The sequence below is a fragment of the Pseudorasbora parva genome, chromosome 17 (assembly GCF_024679245.1).
Source record: "Pseudorasbora parva isolate DD20220531a chromosome 17, ASM2467924v1, whole genome shotgun sequence".
NCBI lineage: Eukaryota > Metazoa > Chordata > Actinopteri > Cypriniformes > Gobionidae > Pseudorasbora > Pseudorasbora parva.
This window is the reverse complement of record NC_090188.1, coordinates 32,240,915-32,256,546: the sequence shown is the minus strand read 5'-3', so window position 1 is coordinate 32,256,546 and position 15,632 is coordinate 32,240,915. Positions and strand designations below refer to the sequence as shown.

Genomic DNA, 15,632 nt, shown 5'->3' with positions numbered 1-15,632 from the left:
AACATTGACAAAATTTTACGATTTTCTGTGTTTCGTCTGTTATCTGGTAGGGGGTGCAGAGGTTCTGTTCTGATATATTCCATGTTCAAATACAACAGAATATTCTTGGGGCCATGACATTTTTGTGAAAATTATCAAAAACACTGGCGGTGACTGGCAACTTAAAGGGTTACTTCAGCGCTGGGAAGATGAATGTGTATTTAAACTGGGTCATTTATGTAGTATAAATGTGAAATTCGTTTTTGAATGTGGTGCCTTAGACTGAGAAAAGCCAGAAAATGTATTTTTGTCTCATGTGAATGAAAGGCTACAATTCCCAGAATGCTCTTGCTGCGCTGCCCTACGAGGCCACTCCCACAGACACGGCTACTGGTTATCACTTGTCCACCGCGGCACCACCATCACCATTGATTTGATTTTAATAGTAATAATAATTTTGTTCAGTTAAAGAAAATAAACTATAATTAAAAACTGAACATGTCTGTTCAATATAATGTGAGTGAGCCAAACGAAAGTCATGGCACACAGCAGGAGTCAGATTACATTCATGACAAGAGCGAAGACCTGAGGTAAGCACGGCCGCAGCATACATTTACTGCACGTGTTCAGTCTGGCTCAGTTTCAGATCATTCCTATGGAAGCTTAACTTTAATAGGAATTCATTTGAAAAGTTGAAACACTCACTTTGCTCCGCACCGCTCCGTTCCGTTATGAATGTCTGAGCCGATCGGCTGTGAGTGAGATCACACCCCCCATAGACGCGTTGAAAACATGAGGAAATAGCTTCAATGCTTGAAGGGGATAAAGATAGAGAAATGGGTAAAATCCGTAACCGTGGCTATAGTGTAGGGGTAAAAGGTGCATTTTTATTAAGTTTTGATGCAAATCGATCAGAGGTTCGAATCCGCCTTTTGCCACACTCTCTAACCGAGAAAAACGTATTAATAAACACGTTAGATGCTTAATTTCCACTTTTCTAATATTTTCTCGATTCTTTTTGAAAATAAATGCCTTTCCGATCTGATGTGTGATGGGAAAAGGGAGAAGAAAATTGTGGCAAAAGGCAGATTCGATCCTCTGATCGAGTTGCGTCAAAACTTGATGTCATGCGTCTTACCCCTACACTATAGCCACAGTTAAAGATTTGACCCATTTCTCTGTCTTTATCCCCGTCAAATGTTACTATCGATATAGCTTCTGATTTCTTACGGTCCAACTCGTCTGACGCCAGTCTGATACGTTCTTTCTCTTCTTCATTTTCGCTCAGTTGTAGATTAGGGTATTATCCAGTCTTATGATGCCGCTTTCAACGTTGCTTAGGTCATCTCTACAGCCGGCCAGAGCGCTGCATAAATAATTAGCCACGCATCCCTTAGAGGGCGGGGCAATAACAAAAGCCAGTATGCAAATACACACAGAAAAAGCAAGGCGATTTCAACCTCAAAATGTACACTTTTAAATTTACCATTAATGCCATCTCAAACACAGAGAAGTTTCTTCGTGATTTCAACTAACAGATTCTGCAAAAAAGCGAAAATCACATAATTGAAAAAAAAAAAAAAAACGCTGCTTTCTCATTTTGCTCAAAAGTAGAGCTGCCGACTTGTGTCCCTGGTTTCTGTGACGGGTCACAAATATCCTCTGATGACTCAAAATGACGATATTTGCGTCATCTGAGGATTTTTTCCAAAAATAAATTGCATAATTCTCTCATATGAGTGGGGAAAGTACGATAATTTTATTATACTACCGGGTTTGTACTAATACAAAGCTTAATGCTAAACCACTGAAGTAACCCTTTAAAAAAGAACATTTCCAATTACTTTATTTTATTTTATAATTTGGTTTAGTTTAGTTTCACCCGATGATTAATTTTGAGGGTGTCCCCAAGAGGGGGTTTAGGCAGATGTACAGTAGTTCACTTCAAGGAACAGTTTTGTTCACACTGCAAACATAAACACACACACACACACACACACACACACACACACACACACACAAACACAAACACACACACACACACACACACACAATGCTGCTCATTTGTCACAGTGTTTTAATCACTTAGTGGGTCTGACTTTTTGGCCCTTGTGAGTGCCCTCAAATCTAACTTTCCTGGAAATGTTGTTTGTGCAATTTATAGCTACTGCATACAGGTTGTGTGTGTGTGTGTACGCATGTGTGGGTTTACTATTCATCAAAAAAAACGACGTATTTCAAAAATCAGATTAACGTGTTTGTGAAGTCTTCGCTGTAGGTGAAACTGCTTGTGTCAGGACTATCTGCGCCATTTCCCTGAGTGCATTTTTATCTTTCAAATGCATTCCCATTTAAACACGGTGTTTTCATTCTGGTCCAGTGATAAGAGAGTGTCGAAATGCTTTCTGTATGATAAAAGTGAGTCAGACTTCACAAAAACAAGTCTGAAATCACTTAGCTAGTCAACAGATGTCACATTTCAAAGTACATGTCATTCTTTCTAACACCTCTGTTTCTTTCTGCAGGCGTGGCGTTAGCAGAGGGGTAAGTCTTTTTTTTTCTCACTATTAATATCATTCATATTTAGAGCTAGAAATTTGAACAAACCGCTAGTATTAGATGTTTCCTGGATGAATATAAATATGCCGACTTGCATAGCACCTCTTATATTTTCCCCAGAATAAAAATCCAGATATATTTATAGTTGATTTAATTTATAGGGCTTTTCTTTAATAAGTCGAGGGTAAGAGTGCCTTGTTCCCTTATCACTTCAGGTGCCTTGAGAGAGACTTTCTCTTGAATCTCAATGAGATGAAGGGAGTCGATAGAAACTTTGCCATTAAACTTACATTTACACCCCACTAAGAAGTGTAAATTGAAGAGACTTGTCTAATCTTAGTTCTGCCCGCACACACATTTAGCAGCAGGAACGCGTCACGTCAGTGTCTGAGTTGCCGAGTTTAATGCATATAGACTGGCTATGCATGCTGTCAAGCACAACCTTTTCTGACCTTTCAAGCACTTTAGCTCTTAAAGTTTGGTCTACTTCTTAAGATGGAAAATTTTTCCCTCATCTGCATCTCCGTCATTATCTTTCACACTAGGAGCTCCTGCTTTCCTGCATCTTTTTGCTGTCATGTTCTCAGTCTGATCATTCATTTTAAATGTATGCAGCAACATCTTCTCTTTCTATTCTCTTTGCCTTTTATTCTGTGCTGCCTCTCATGTATTCTCTCTTAGTGTCAAATCTTTTTTCTCCCCTCGCTCTCTTTGTTTCTGTGCCAGCAGCAGCAGCAGCAGCTGTTGAGACCCTCTCTGCTCCGGCCTGAGGTAGCATCTCTATTTTTCTGCATGCCTTTAGTTTTCCTTCTTGTGTCTTTATTTGGATAGTGCCCTTTAGACATTCTATAAGTAACTTTGCAACTATGTGTGAGCTAACTCCCATTAGAGTATTACTAGACTGTCTGCTTAATATCTGCTGCTAACACTTGATGGTCCCCCAACATCCTACATAAGTATAAGTAGTTATAAGTAACTTTAGAAGTACATGTCGACTTGTTACATTGACCCTAACCCTAACAGTCCTTGCAAGAATACACACTATAGTCCAGAATTTGTACATGTTTTTTCGTATTCGCCATCCACATGCTTGCAACGGATCCAGAAAATGCAGAACATTTAACCCAATCAGAATTTTTCCATCACAGATGAAAGTTGAGGCAGTGTGTAAACATGATTGACATAACATGAGGTCGCATTTGTTTTTTAAACACGAAAATTCTTCTGTGAAAATTTTGACCTTAATAGTATGCTAATACTGAACTAATACTCTAATTAAAGTTAGTTGAAATGTAGGTAAAATATTACATATGTTCAACAGAATATCTAAAGGGAACCATTGAAATAAAGTGTTACCTTGACAGATTTGCTTATCGTTACTGCAATTGTTTTTTTATATTTTTCTTATTAAAGATCATTAGTTTATGTATGTTCATTTTGAGGTCAGTAGGGTATACATCAAGCAAATTTATTGTCTTGCTATCACCAGACCAATCTCAATTTAAGATTGAACATTGGTCTGGGGAGTCTGCTCTGTATTTTCTACTGCTCAAGAGGCGTGATCAACGAGCATTATTCAAATGATTCTGTGCAATTGGATAGACCTTCAGCCAATCAGACCACAAGAGGCGTGATCGACGGGCAACGGCCCATCACTTCTTTATCTGACATTGTGTTAAACCCGCCAATAGCGTGCCAGTAGCATAAGCCAGTCTGTGACTGGTTCCCAAAAAAAGTATAACAGAAGCAGTAGAAATGAATGTACAGGCTTCCAGACTGAGTTGCCGGGTGATAATATAATCTTGGCAGATCAGGCTGGGTTTACCCAAAGGGTCTGATTCACCCAAAATGAAAATGCTGTCATCATTTATTCACACTCATGTTCATGCCTATGTGTGAGTATCAGTCCAACATCTAATATTCATCATTTGCTAAAAATTATAAGAATGAGTGAATATACAGGCTTTTCATTTTGGGTGAACTTTCCCTATAAGATACAAGATCCGTTCTTCTTTAAATGCTAACACTAACACTGCCACTACCATTAAAAAAAGAAAGAAAGAAATGAATAGGCTTAGGCTAATTTTATTTGGCAATTATGCATAAAATTTAAAAGTTACACAAAAAAATTATATTGTTTGAAAATGTATTATATTTTAAAAATAAAGATTTTTATTTATTTTTTTACTTTATATTCATCCTGGGGGTGGAGGTACAAACATATTAAGCAGAATAACTATTTTTAATAGTCCCAGATTTTAATCATAATTCCATTTTTTTTTTATCTTAAGGATGTGATACTTAAGACTAAAGTGATGATGCTAAAAAATTATTTCAAAAGCGTCAAAATAAATCTTACCTACCTCCATCTTTGCAACGGTTGTGTAGCTAGATGTACATTTGCTTAATTTGGAAATTAAGTTGTAGCAATGAGTGAACAAACACTGTGCCCCAGAAATGTTATTGACTAGATAGTAAACTGTGCACCAAACCCAGACTAATTTATGTAGCCTGTGTGAAGATGAAGTCTGACATTGGTCTTTATGTTTGTATTGTAGGCTCTCTCCATGGAATCAGGTATCGACCCTGGGCAGGATTACTATTCTCAAGACTACTATAGCTACGATCAAGGGTGAGTTTCATGGTATATACAAGGCTAGTGTGTATTTGTTACAGACTAGATTTGTGTATTTCAGATGTGTTTTCGTCCTCTCTTGAAGATGAAGTATGTAATTTCTGCCCCTTATAGCTCCCTTTCTCTTTGTGACCTTGGGTTTCCCATCATCTTTGAGCACTGAGCACTCAGTATTTCTCCTTTTCTCAATTCCAATTTTCATAATCATTGATGATAACAAAACACCTGAGCCCAAAAAGATCCAACCAGAAATAGACAAGACTCTCCTAAAAGGCTAAAAGACTAAGATGCCTGTAGTGGGTACATTAATTGAACATCTTGTGTCTGCAAACAAAAGGAGACAGAAGATAGAGAGAAAGAGGTATAAACACTCTCGCATTGACACATACTGTACCATTCAGAGCAGATGCTGTTGCATATGTTCAAATGTTGAACTGCATGGTTTAACGTCAGCCCTTCTGATGAGATGCTGGAAGCTTTAATTAGATTAATCTACCCTCTCCTCCACACAGCCGTCTTTAGCTAAGCTCAGTGGATTCATTAAGACGTGAGGTGCATGTTTTATAGTAAGACTCAGTTCAGAGTCTTCAAAGTGTAATGGCATCCTCTATTGCGTTCGGTAGTCATTAGAATTTTCTAGCAAGAAGAGCAGCAGATGGTCTTAAGGCCTCTGTAGTACTCTGAGCGTTAGCTATTAATCTTAGCATTACGGAAGTTTACATATCAGGGACTATATCTCCTAGAACAGGAGTTCCCAAACTTGTCCATTCTAGGACCCACCACAACAAGTATAATCTATCTCAAGACCCACCAATATAATTTTTACATGAAATATGTGGTGGTGGTGGTGGGTGGGGGGGGGGGGGGGACATAAATAATCCATCACGTCATGATGTTCATGATCATAAATAATGTAAACAATGTGATTAAATACGTGTTGATTCACATTTGAAACCTCAGTGTAGATCCATAAAAATGTGAAACACGCTTGCTCCGGTCCTGATATGAACTGTGACTTCTGCGAGTGTTGTTAAACTCATTTCGGTGTTCAGTGCAGATATATATCTCATGCTCGTTCTGTGAGTACATGCTTATTACAGACATATTTCCTTATGTGTTGGTAGGTATTAAATTCACACTATGACAAGAATGCACTCTTATGACCATATCTCTGAAAGACAACAGTGCTGAGTTGAACAGAGATTAATAAACAGACCTGAAAAGGCATTGTGACATTTGAATTTGCCTATGTAACGCACACAAGTTGTTTTTACAAGACGCATGCGCATGCTTCACTATAAAATACGCAATGCAGATTTTTTATGTAATTAAATTGCAGGCTTTTGTGATTCGAAAAAGCAATATCTATTCAATGCTGGTATATAATTGCACTTGCCCTAGTATAAACTCTTTCTCTCTTTCTCTGTCTGTCTGTGTGTGTGTGTGTGTGTGTGTGTGTTGTCATTCACTGAAACATAAATTTAGCTTCATGCAGCCAAGTGATTTTGCGCGACCCACCTTTTCCCACTTTGCGACCCACAGTTTGCAAAACCCCTGTCCTTGAAGGATGACATTTAATGTAATTCCCAGTAATGGATTTGTCAGTAATATTAAGCAATTTGATAAAATGAGCAATGCCGAAAGAGATTTATTTTCTCTCGAAATCCCTCAAAATTGTATCCCATTGTACCTGGATGTCAAGGGTTTCTTGTCTACAGTCATGGCCTTTGAGAAAGAAGGATGGCTTTGATTCCACAGACATCAAGGGAGAGAATGGGAAAGATAAATGTTGCACTTCTGTCAGGCTAAGCGGCACCTGCTAACAGAAAGGCCTGGCCTGCTGAAGATCTAGGGCTATTTAGCTTAGGAATCTTTAATGGGGATTCAGCCTTTAATCCCTCGATCACAAAGGCTGTTTGTCCTGCGTGGGTGGAGCCGCACATGGGCTGATGTTGATTGCAAGTGTAATGAGGCATATGTTTTGCCTTTTTCTATCTTGAAAAAGTACTACTATTTTTAAACCTGTTGGAGATCTGTTTTTTTGTTTTGTTTTTTAAAGCAGGCACATTTCTGAATTTTAATTTATTTTGAATTGAGGTAACAAACAGGATGCAAAATGTATTAATGTAATGTATTGATTAAATCAATACATGTAAGGTAGATTTATTTTTCAATATAAGATAGTTGTATTAAAATTAACTAAAATAAATGTATTTAGTTTTGCTCACATCAGGTTGGTTGAGATGTCTTTGGAGAGCAGTGTTTAGGAGATAAGATTGGCTAATTCCATATAGTGGAAATTAGCTAAATGAAAAACCACATACAACAACTTTAATAATGTTCTGGACACAATAACCCCAAGTTCACATGTTGTGAATTTCCATTCCTTTATGCAGATATGATCCATATCCACCCTACGGCAGCCGCAGGAGGCTGATCACACCCATGTATGATGAGTATGGAGAGGCCATCATGGAGGATGAAGGATATTACTATGGTGGACCAGAGGTAATCTTACACTTTCATTCACAGACAACCGAAAGGATACGGTGCAGTTATTTTGTCATCACCAATAGAAAATCATTTTCATTTCATTATTTCTATAACTTGTAACTTGTGATAATCTAATACTTAACCTGTGATTAATGAGATTGTTTTAAAGGAATTGATGTCACAACAGGGTCGGGGAAGAGGGCGAGGTGGGCGAGGGAGAGGTCGTGGGCGTGGAAAGCGTGTGGGATTCCAGGATTTCCCACCAGAGGATGAGATTGAACAAGAAGAAATGGAGGTTCCTGGTGAGGAGCAGGCAGATGCTGAATCTGAAGAATCTAAAGCTGCAAAGCTGAAATCTGTCATGAATCTCAGCAAGTTTATCGGTACTGGAAAGAAAATTGAACCTACCTCCAAATGGAAGAAGGCCAAGATCTTCCCAATGATGTTTGGGAAAGGGAAGAAAGACAAAGATTATGCCAAGCTGACATCTGCACGTCGTATTGATAGTCAAGAGAGCTTGGCAGGTGGGCCGGGTCCCTCTTCTATTGATGACACGCCCACTGCCAGGAGTCGTCTTGGGAAAGTCTTGAAACGCATTAATCTGGCAAACAAGCTGCGAATGAGAAGGAAATCACAGAGCAGCATCAGTCGAGGTTCTGCGAGTGAGAAAGATGAGTCTGCAGCCGAGTCAGAGAGAGAAGAGAAGAAATCTAAAGTGTCCATCAGTGTCAGTGAGCCAGAGGCCAGCGGGAGTGGATCAGAGGCAGAAAGCCGAAAGAAAGGCACAGAGGAGGAATCGTCTGATAGGAGCAGTGTAGCAGGCTCCACAGATGACAAGGATTATCTGAAAGTGGATCTGGACCGAGATGATGCCAATGAGAGCACGGTTGATTCTGAATCAGAGCCAGAAGAACCAGATGAATCTGATGCGGAGAGTAAATCCAAATCTGGGACTGAGAAGTCGGGAACCGAAAAGGATTCTGAGGCAGAGTCAGCATCTGAGAAAGGATCTGAAACCGAGAAAGGATCGGGTTCAGAGGAGGAATCCGGCTCAGAGGAAGAATCAGGGTCTGGAAAGACCTCAGGAACAGAAAAGGAATCTGGATCTGGGACTGAAAAATCAGGAACCGAAGAAGAGTCCAGTGCTGAGAAGAGTTCTGCCACAGAAAAGGAGTCTGAGGAAGAATCTGAAGAGGAGTCTAAAGGGACAGAAGAGTCAGGATCGGGATCAGGGTCAGGATCGGGGTCAGGATCGGGATCAGGGTCAGGATCCGGATCAGAGCCGTCTTCTACTCGCTCATCAAGAAAATCATCCCGTACTGAGGATTCCTATGAGCATTCGAGTGCAGGAAGTGGAAGTGTTTCCGGTAGTGCAAGCGGCACTCCAAGTGGCAGTGGATCAGGTGGCAGCTCTAAGGGGTCTTCAACCCATTCTTCAGTAAGGTCATCAAGAGCATCAGTGTCTGGTGAGGAGAGCAGTGGTGAGATAGGGTCAGCAAGTGGTTCTGAAGAGGCATCCGAGACAGAAGTGAGTGGATCAGCGCCATCGGATGACACTGGATCTGATGCTGTTTCTGTGTCCGGCAGTGAGAGAAGCTCTACGAGCTCCAGATCAGCAGCAGGAAGCCGACGCTCTCGCAAGAGCATAATTACCCGATCATCCCAGGACACCATTGATGAGGAGAGTGAGGAGGAAGAGGCTTCTGAAGAGGAGGAGGAGGAGGATGAAACAGCAGAGGAGAGCCGAGAGTCTGCTAGTGAGATGAGTGATGGATCAATGTCACGGAGGTCAAGTGTGGCCTCAACGGCAGGAAGTGGAGGCACACCGTACGCCACAGAGAACAGCGTGATAGAGAGTTCAGATGAAACATTTGGAGGCCTCTCACCCATCACAGAGGTGGATGAGGATGCCATAACCTCTGGCAGTGAGATTGGCTCTATAAGTCGCTCACAGCAATCAGGAACTGAAGGAGCCACGGAAGTGACAGATGCAGATTCTGAATCAGGAGATTCCACAGCTTTCTAAAAAGGGGCCAAGTAAGACTTAACTGACTTCTGTCGTGGAGTGAAGAGATTCCAACTTTTTTCCACAGCCTTTTCTCTTATTCTGTGTGTTTTTGGAACCATTCCAACTGCATGGCATGAAAATGGCATGCCGCTAACGTTTCTTATTCTGGTGTGCTTCTGAAATTCCTTCTCTTGAGTGAACTTACATTACCATCACCCCTAAACTGTATCTTTATAACATGTATTTGTACTTTTAATCCTCTCATGTTTCCTTTTCCAAAAAAACTGTATCCCTATGAGTGCTTTGATATGATATTGACACCGTATGTAGGGATGTCAGTTTGCTTGTCTATTAGGGGTGAACAGAAGTTTCAGTTTTGTTACAATTGCAATTTCATACACTTAAGCCGTGTTTCCACCATGGGAACTTTCCCCAAGAACTAGGGACTTTAAGTTGGTACTCGATGTGTTTCGACCACAGGAACCGGGGTCTAAAGTTTAGACCAGGGTCTACAGTCAAAGTTTAGGAACTTTCAGGATTGGGACATGGGCACTGAACATGTAGATTGGCTGAGTTTACGCAGCATTTTATTTCAACCTAAAAGTCTGTTGTGGTGTGTGCAGTCAGAGTTATTTGCTATTTGAATCAACAATTGAGTTTAAAAATATGACCGATTGACCAACGACAAGGTTCAGGCTTTATTAAGTTTATTGGCAGAGGACGAAATCCAGTAGGCTCTGAAAAGTTTCACAGTCATACATCACCGGACTGATCTTCATGGTACATTAGTCCATGACAAATTAATCCTGGGACAAATTGTTCTGGGTAATTTCGGTGGAAACAGGGCTTTAGTCTTTACAATTCCCATCTAGAGGGTTTATCTTTGATTTGTGTTTGTAATTCTTCTCTCTGATCTCCAGGCTGGCAAAAAAAAGAGGGTCAAACTGGTGTTGGACAGAGAGCACGAAACAACTTCAACAGGAGAGGACAGTGGACCGGATGTCCAACGCAATCGCATACCCAACGTCAGCAGCCACAGTAACATCAACGGATCAGTATACCTTGCACAAAATGGTACCATCATCCGAACACGGAGGCCCCCTTACCCCAACAACTTAAAAATGGGCTCACCAACACGATTAGGCAAACAATTTAAAAAACTAGATAAGCTTGGTGTCACACATGAAGAGCATTTGCCTTTAAACGGAACAGAAGACAATGGACCTATTAATGGCACTACCACTGCCCATTCCTATGGTACTGATCACAACCTCAACTCCAAAGAGTGTAGTATAATGGGCATTAACAGCATAGGGCCCAAATCCAACATCGATAAAGCCCTTTTGGAGCCGGATAGGGGGCACTGTGAGCAGGAGTCCTCAGTGGACAACAGGGAGATTAAAGAATCGGTAGAATCTCCATGTGAGCAAACACTGTCTGATGAAGAGGAGCTCTGGATGGGTCCCTGGAACAACTTACACATACCAATGACAAAACTCTGATTTTTAGTTTTGTTAATGCTGGTGGTACTGTTTCCTTTCTAGTGTTTTTCTATGTTTTTTTTGTGTTTTTTTCTTGAAAGAGCTGATCTCTATTCTATTCTATATAGTTGTACATACACCCGACACCGACTAAGAAATGTGATTATTATTATTTTTTTCATGCAGTTGACTATATTTCACTTGTAGTTTTTTCTGATCAATTGTTGTGGAAGACAGGGCTATTCTGTACAAATCCCTTTGCCTCAAGTCATCAGTTTCCAAAATGTATAAACTGTATAACTGAAATTATTAGATATTATCAGATATGATTTTATAAACAGACAATAGAAGGAAAATGTAGCCGATTTAAACTGTTTAGAATGCGTGTGAATTACAGCTTTGATTGAAGAGTATTTTTTATAAATGAGTCACGCAATGGTTGTGTGAAAATTCCCTAAAAATCAGTATAACTTGGCTGCTGTACATTCAATTATTCCTCGAAGGTTTTTAAATGGATGTATTTTTTACATTGAGAATATATATGGTTGTAATGGCCCTAATATTTTGAAAAGATTATTTACATAGATCTATAAATGTATACCTAAGTATAATATATACATTATATGTATTTTGATAACTTCAACTGTTATTTTTTCATTTTTCTTTTCATCCCAAAAAAATATTAGTTAATTAATTTATCTTGTTTTTTAGTGTTGTTTTTTTATAATGGTCAGACAGTTTGAAGCTTTGATTTATTATAAATAATATGAATAAAATTGTGAACATAATCAAACATGTTTGTCAATAAATTAGCTATTCACAGACATTTTCCATGTTAATGTTCACACTATAGAATGTCAGTACAGTAAATGTCTCCATAAAGACATACACAGCAGGTTATAAAATATGATTGACAATGTATGTATATACATACATACAGTACACACACACATATACCTATATACTTATATACATTTATACACTGTAAAATATTTTTGTTGATTTTTGTTGGTTTAACTTAAAAAAGTAAGTAACCTGGTTGCCTTAAAATGTTGTGTTTATTGAACTTAAAAATTTGAGTTGATACAATGAAGGAAATTTGTTCAATTAATAGAAACTCAAAATATTTTGGTATCTGAACCACATAAAAAATGTGATAAATCATGAAAATAGCACTATTTGGCATGTTTCACTGCGTCATCAGAAATAAAACACACACAATTACCCAATATGCTTACAAAATCTTTTAATAATATTTTCATAAAGGTTGTCGAATCTCCAAAAATGTTCATTGTATTAACTCAAAATTTTAATTTCAATGAACTCAAAATTTTAAGGCAATCAGGTAACTTTTTTTCTAAATAATTTTTTACAGTGTATATACCTACATATATATACACACAAGTGTTCTAGAATGTTTCTTGATGCTTATGATGTTATGTGAAGATATCGTTACTACATAAATAATAGCAATTAACTGACACATAGGACTCATAACCATACAATGTTTATTTCTGGTTTATGGACAAGCGATGTTCCAAAAGTGCTTTTATTTAGTTTTCAAACTCTTTACATTCTTAAAATGCTGTTATTTTCTGACTGCACAATACTGGAAGCATCTGTTTGTGATTACGAAGGTTAAACTCCTATATTTGTCTTCTTGTTTACCCGCAATCAAGTAAAGAAAAAAAAAAGTTTAAGTGATTACAGCCTGCTTGTTTGGATAACTTTTCTAATTTACCTGCCATGTGTCGGAATTTTCTGCCGTTTTTCATACTTGATTCTTGATTATTGTTTTTATGCATTTGTATGTGTTTGTGTAACCTCATGCACATACAGACAGCTGTGAAGTGATTGACTCTTAACTGCACAGTTATATGTTTACCAGCAGAGGGAGACACACTATTTACCCATCTACTCCTCAGAGCTCTGAAGGTCATCACTGACTAGGCTTATCGACGCAAATCGCAGAGGCAAGGAAAGGGCAGATGTTTAAACGTTGTTTTGCTATGTAAAAATGTGATTCCCTGGTGGTTTTAAAACTTTGGCTGTGTTGAGAATATAATTCTGGCTTACTTCTCATTGAATACTGCAGTATACACTATACTGATTGCTGTTTTTTATTTCTTTTTCTTCTTCTTTTTAATAATATGTGAACCAGTAGGCATTATGCAGATGTTTGATAAAAGAGTAGCTGTTTTCCATTTCATTTGTTGGGGAATATTTGCCAAAAAAAAAAAAAAAGCTTTGGCCACAGTCTGATTAAATACCAAGTCAAAACAGAAATCGCATCTGTTCATCACACTGGAAATGGAAGGTCATGACTGCAACATTTATCCCATTTTTATTTGGTGTATGTTGAGATTAAGTATTTTAAACATGTCCTCAGTCTTCTGCTGAATAATTATCAAGCATAGTGAAATATGATGGTCCACCTGTCCTCTTAATTCCCTTCCTGCACATGTGCCGCAGTGAGCTGTGTTTGACTCAAATGGGCTCTGACTGTGAGCTGCCTCCTCTCCTCTGGCTCTGGCTCAGCTGTTGATGCTTTAGTGTGTGTGTGGGCAGATGCAGGTTGTAAGCATGCATGAGGAGGGAGAGTGTGTGCACACGCGTGACCGGTTTGTGTTTGTCATGCAGGAAGGTTCAACATCACATTGAACAGAGGCTGAAGATCACCTCCTAGTGTTAGCACAGATAGGTTTGGAAAGGCATACTAATATACAGCTCTTACTACCTCTGGAGAGTGTATTATTTGCATACAGTAGTATGCACAAATCATCTAATACCTAGATGATATACTACATTTTACAAAATGTGCAAAATAGCCTATACTAACATCCTACTGTAATCTGGTGCACTCATCTTGACCTTCCATTTCCAGTGTGATGAATTAAACAATTTCTACTCAATATTTTATCTAGCTAACTATTATTATTTTTTTTACACAAAAACACATTCTGTATCCCACAATGCAATGTGCCTTCCCTTTGCAGTGTGACAAACAAACCAGGTTTTTTTTTTCTTTTTTTCCCGTCTGCATGGACAACAGTGCACGTGCAATTGGTGTGTATACTCAAAAACAACAGGTCCACTAGGTAGAGCGCATGCACCGGATATGCCCATCTGCACTCACAATCAATCACTTGTACTTTGAAAAGCTTGATGGACGACAACATATAAAATGATGTAAGCTGGAGGGATGTGGACAAGGGTCTGCAAGACTAGGCCATATATCCACCAGTTTCACAGACAGGGTTTAAACTAGTCAGAGACTAAAATGCATGTTTGTTTGAGCCATTTTAACTGAAAACAACTTGCACTGAGATATCTTAAAATATGTCAGTGCCGTTTTGTCAAGATACACACCAGTAATGTTTTTTAAGGCATGTTTATAAAAGCTAAATGTCCTAATTGAACTAAGGCTTAACCCTGGCTTAATCTAAACCCTGTCTGTAAAACCAGGCATATAGCAAGTGTGCCATTTGGGACACAGCTTTTCTTGACTAATTATTGGACTTAAAAAATATATTTTTGCACAAAATTGTGATCGAAATTACAAATTACTTTTTTATTTATTAGATGCTAACCATGCTTTAACCCTCTGGTCCTCTTCGGTCAAAAATGACCACATTTTACATTTTGAAATTTTTTATTTTTTTGGTTCAGCAGAATGGGATGACACTTGGTGACTTTTGTCGATGTTAAAGGGTCATAAAAAATAAAAACAAATAGTCACACTTGTCTCCTTCGCGGTCAAAAAGGACCGACATAAATGAATATGATATATTAAAAAACTCAGGGAATCTTTTGGTGATACAAACCACAAATCAGCCATTAACCAGAAAAAAGTACATAGCAAGTAGGGGTGACACTCTAAAATATCAAGAGTGCAAAATACCCCCCCCCCCCCCCATCATCAATAATTCAGCCACCATGTAGTAATAAATAAAAATAAAAAACAAAGAAGAGGTTACACTCTAAAACATCAAGAGTTCAAAAAACAGACACAAACGATCAGACACACGCACACACACACAGACACACACACACAAACCACAATAATATACACATACAAATTAACTGGTATGGCTGTTCTTAATGTGGGAAAATTGAGCCAGGGTCTCAAATAAGAGATTAAAATGAGATCAATTATGCGGTGATAAAACATACATTTTGTTACATTTTTATTGCATTTTGGTGATGGAAAGTTACATTTTAAGGCTTCGGTCACAGTTCGTGACATATTCACGAAATTTATTGATTTGTGTTCACGGACACGAATTTCCCTTTTTTCGTGTCACAATTTTCAATGTAATGTATTTCAATGGGAAGAAAATTTCGTGTCAGCGGATGGACGAGTTTGACTATGCAGAGGACTAGAGGGGGGAGGGGGTCATGTGACAATGTAGTGTAGCATATATGTTTCTTTTTTTTCTTTTCTTTTTTTTTTCTTTTACTGTTTAAATCCGCATAA

General features: G+C 38.5%; 1 protein-coding gene across 1 annotated transcript in view; it reads left to right on the top strand.

The window, feature by feature from the left end:
* pcdh15a (protocadherin-related 15a) overlaps positions 1-12,045 on the top strand; it is a 361,007-nt gene extending 348,962 nt beyond the window's left edge. Inside the window, exons 34-38 of the mRNA XM_067421546.1 lie at positions 2,505-2,523; positions 3,265-3,309; positions 5,097-5,170; positions 7,570-7,681; positions 10,595-12,045. Coding sequence (XP_067277647.1) covers positions 2,505-2,523; positions 3,265-3,309; positions 5,097-5,170; positions 7,570-7,681; positions 10,595-11,176 — 832 coding nt within the window. The 3' untranslated portion in view covers positions 11,177-12,045. The remainder of the gene's footprint in view (positions 1-2,504; positions 2,524-3,264; positions 3,310-5,096; positions 5,171-7,569; positions 7,682-10,594) is intronic.
* The last annotated feature ends 3,587 nt before the right edge of the window (positions 12,046-15,632 follow it).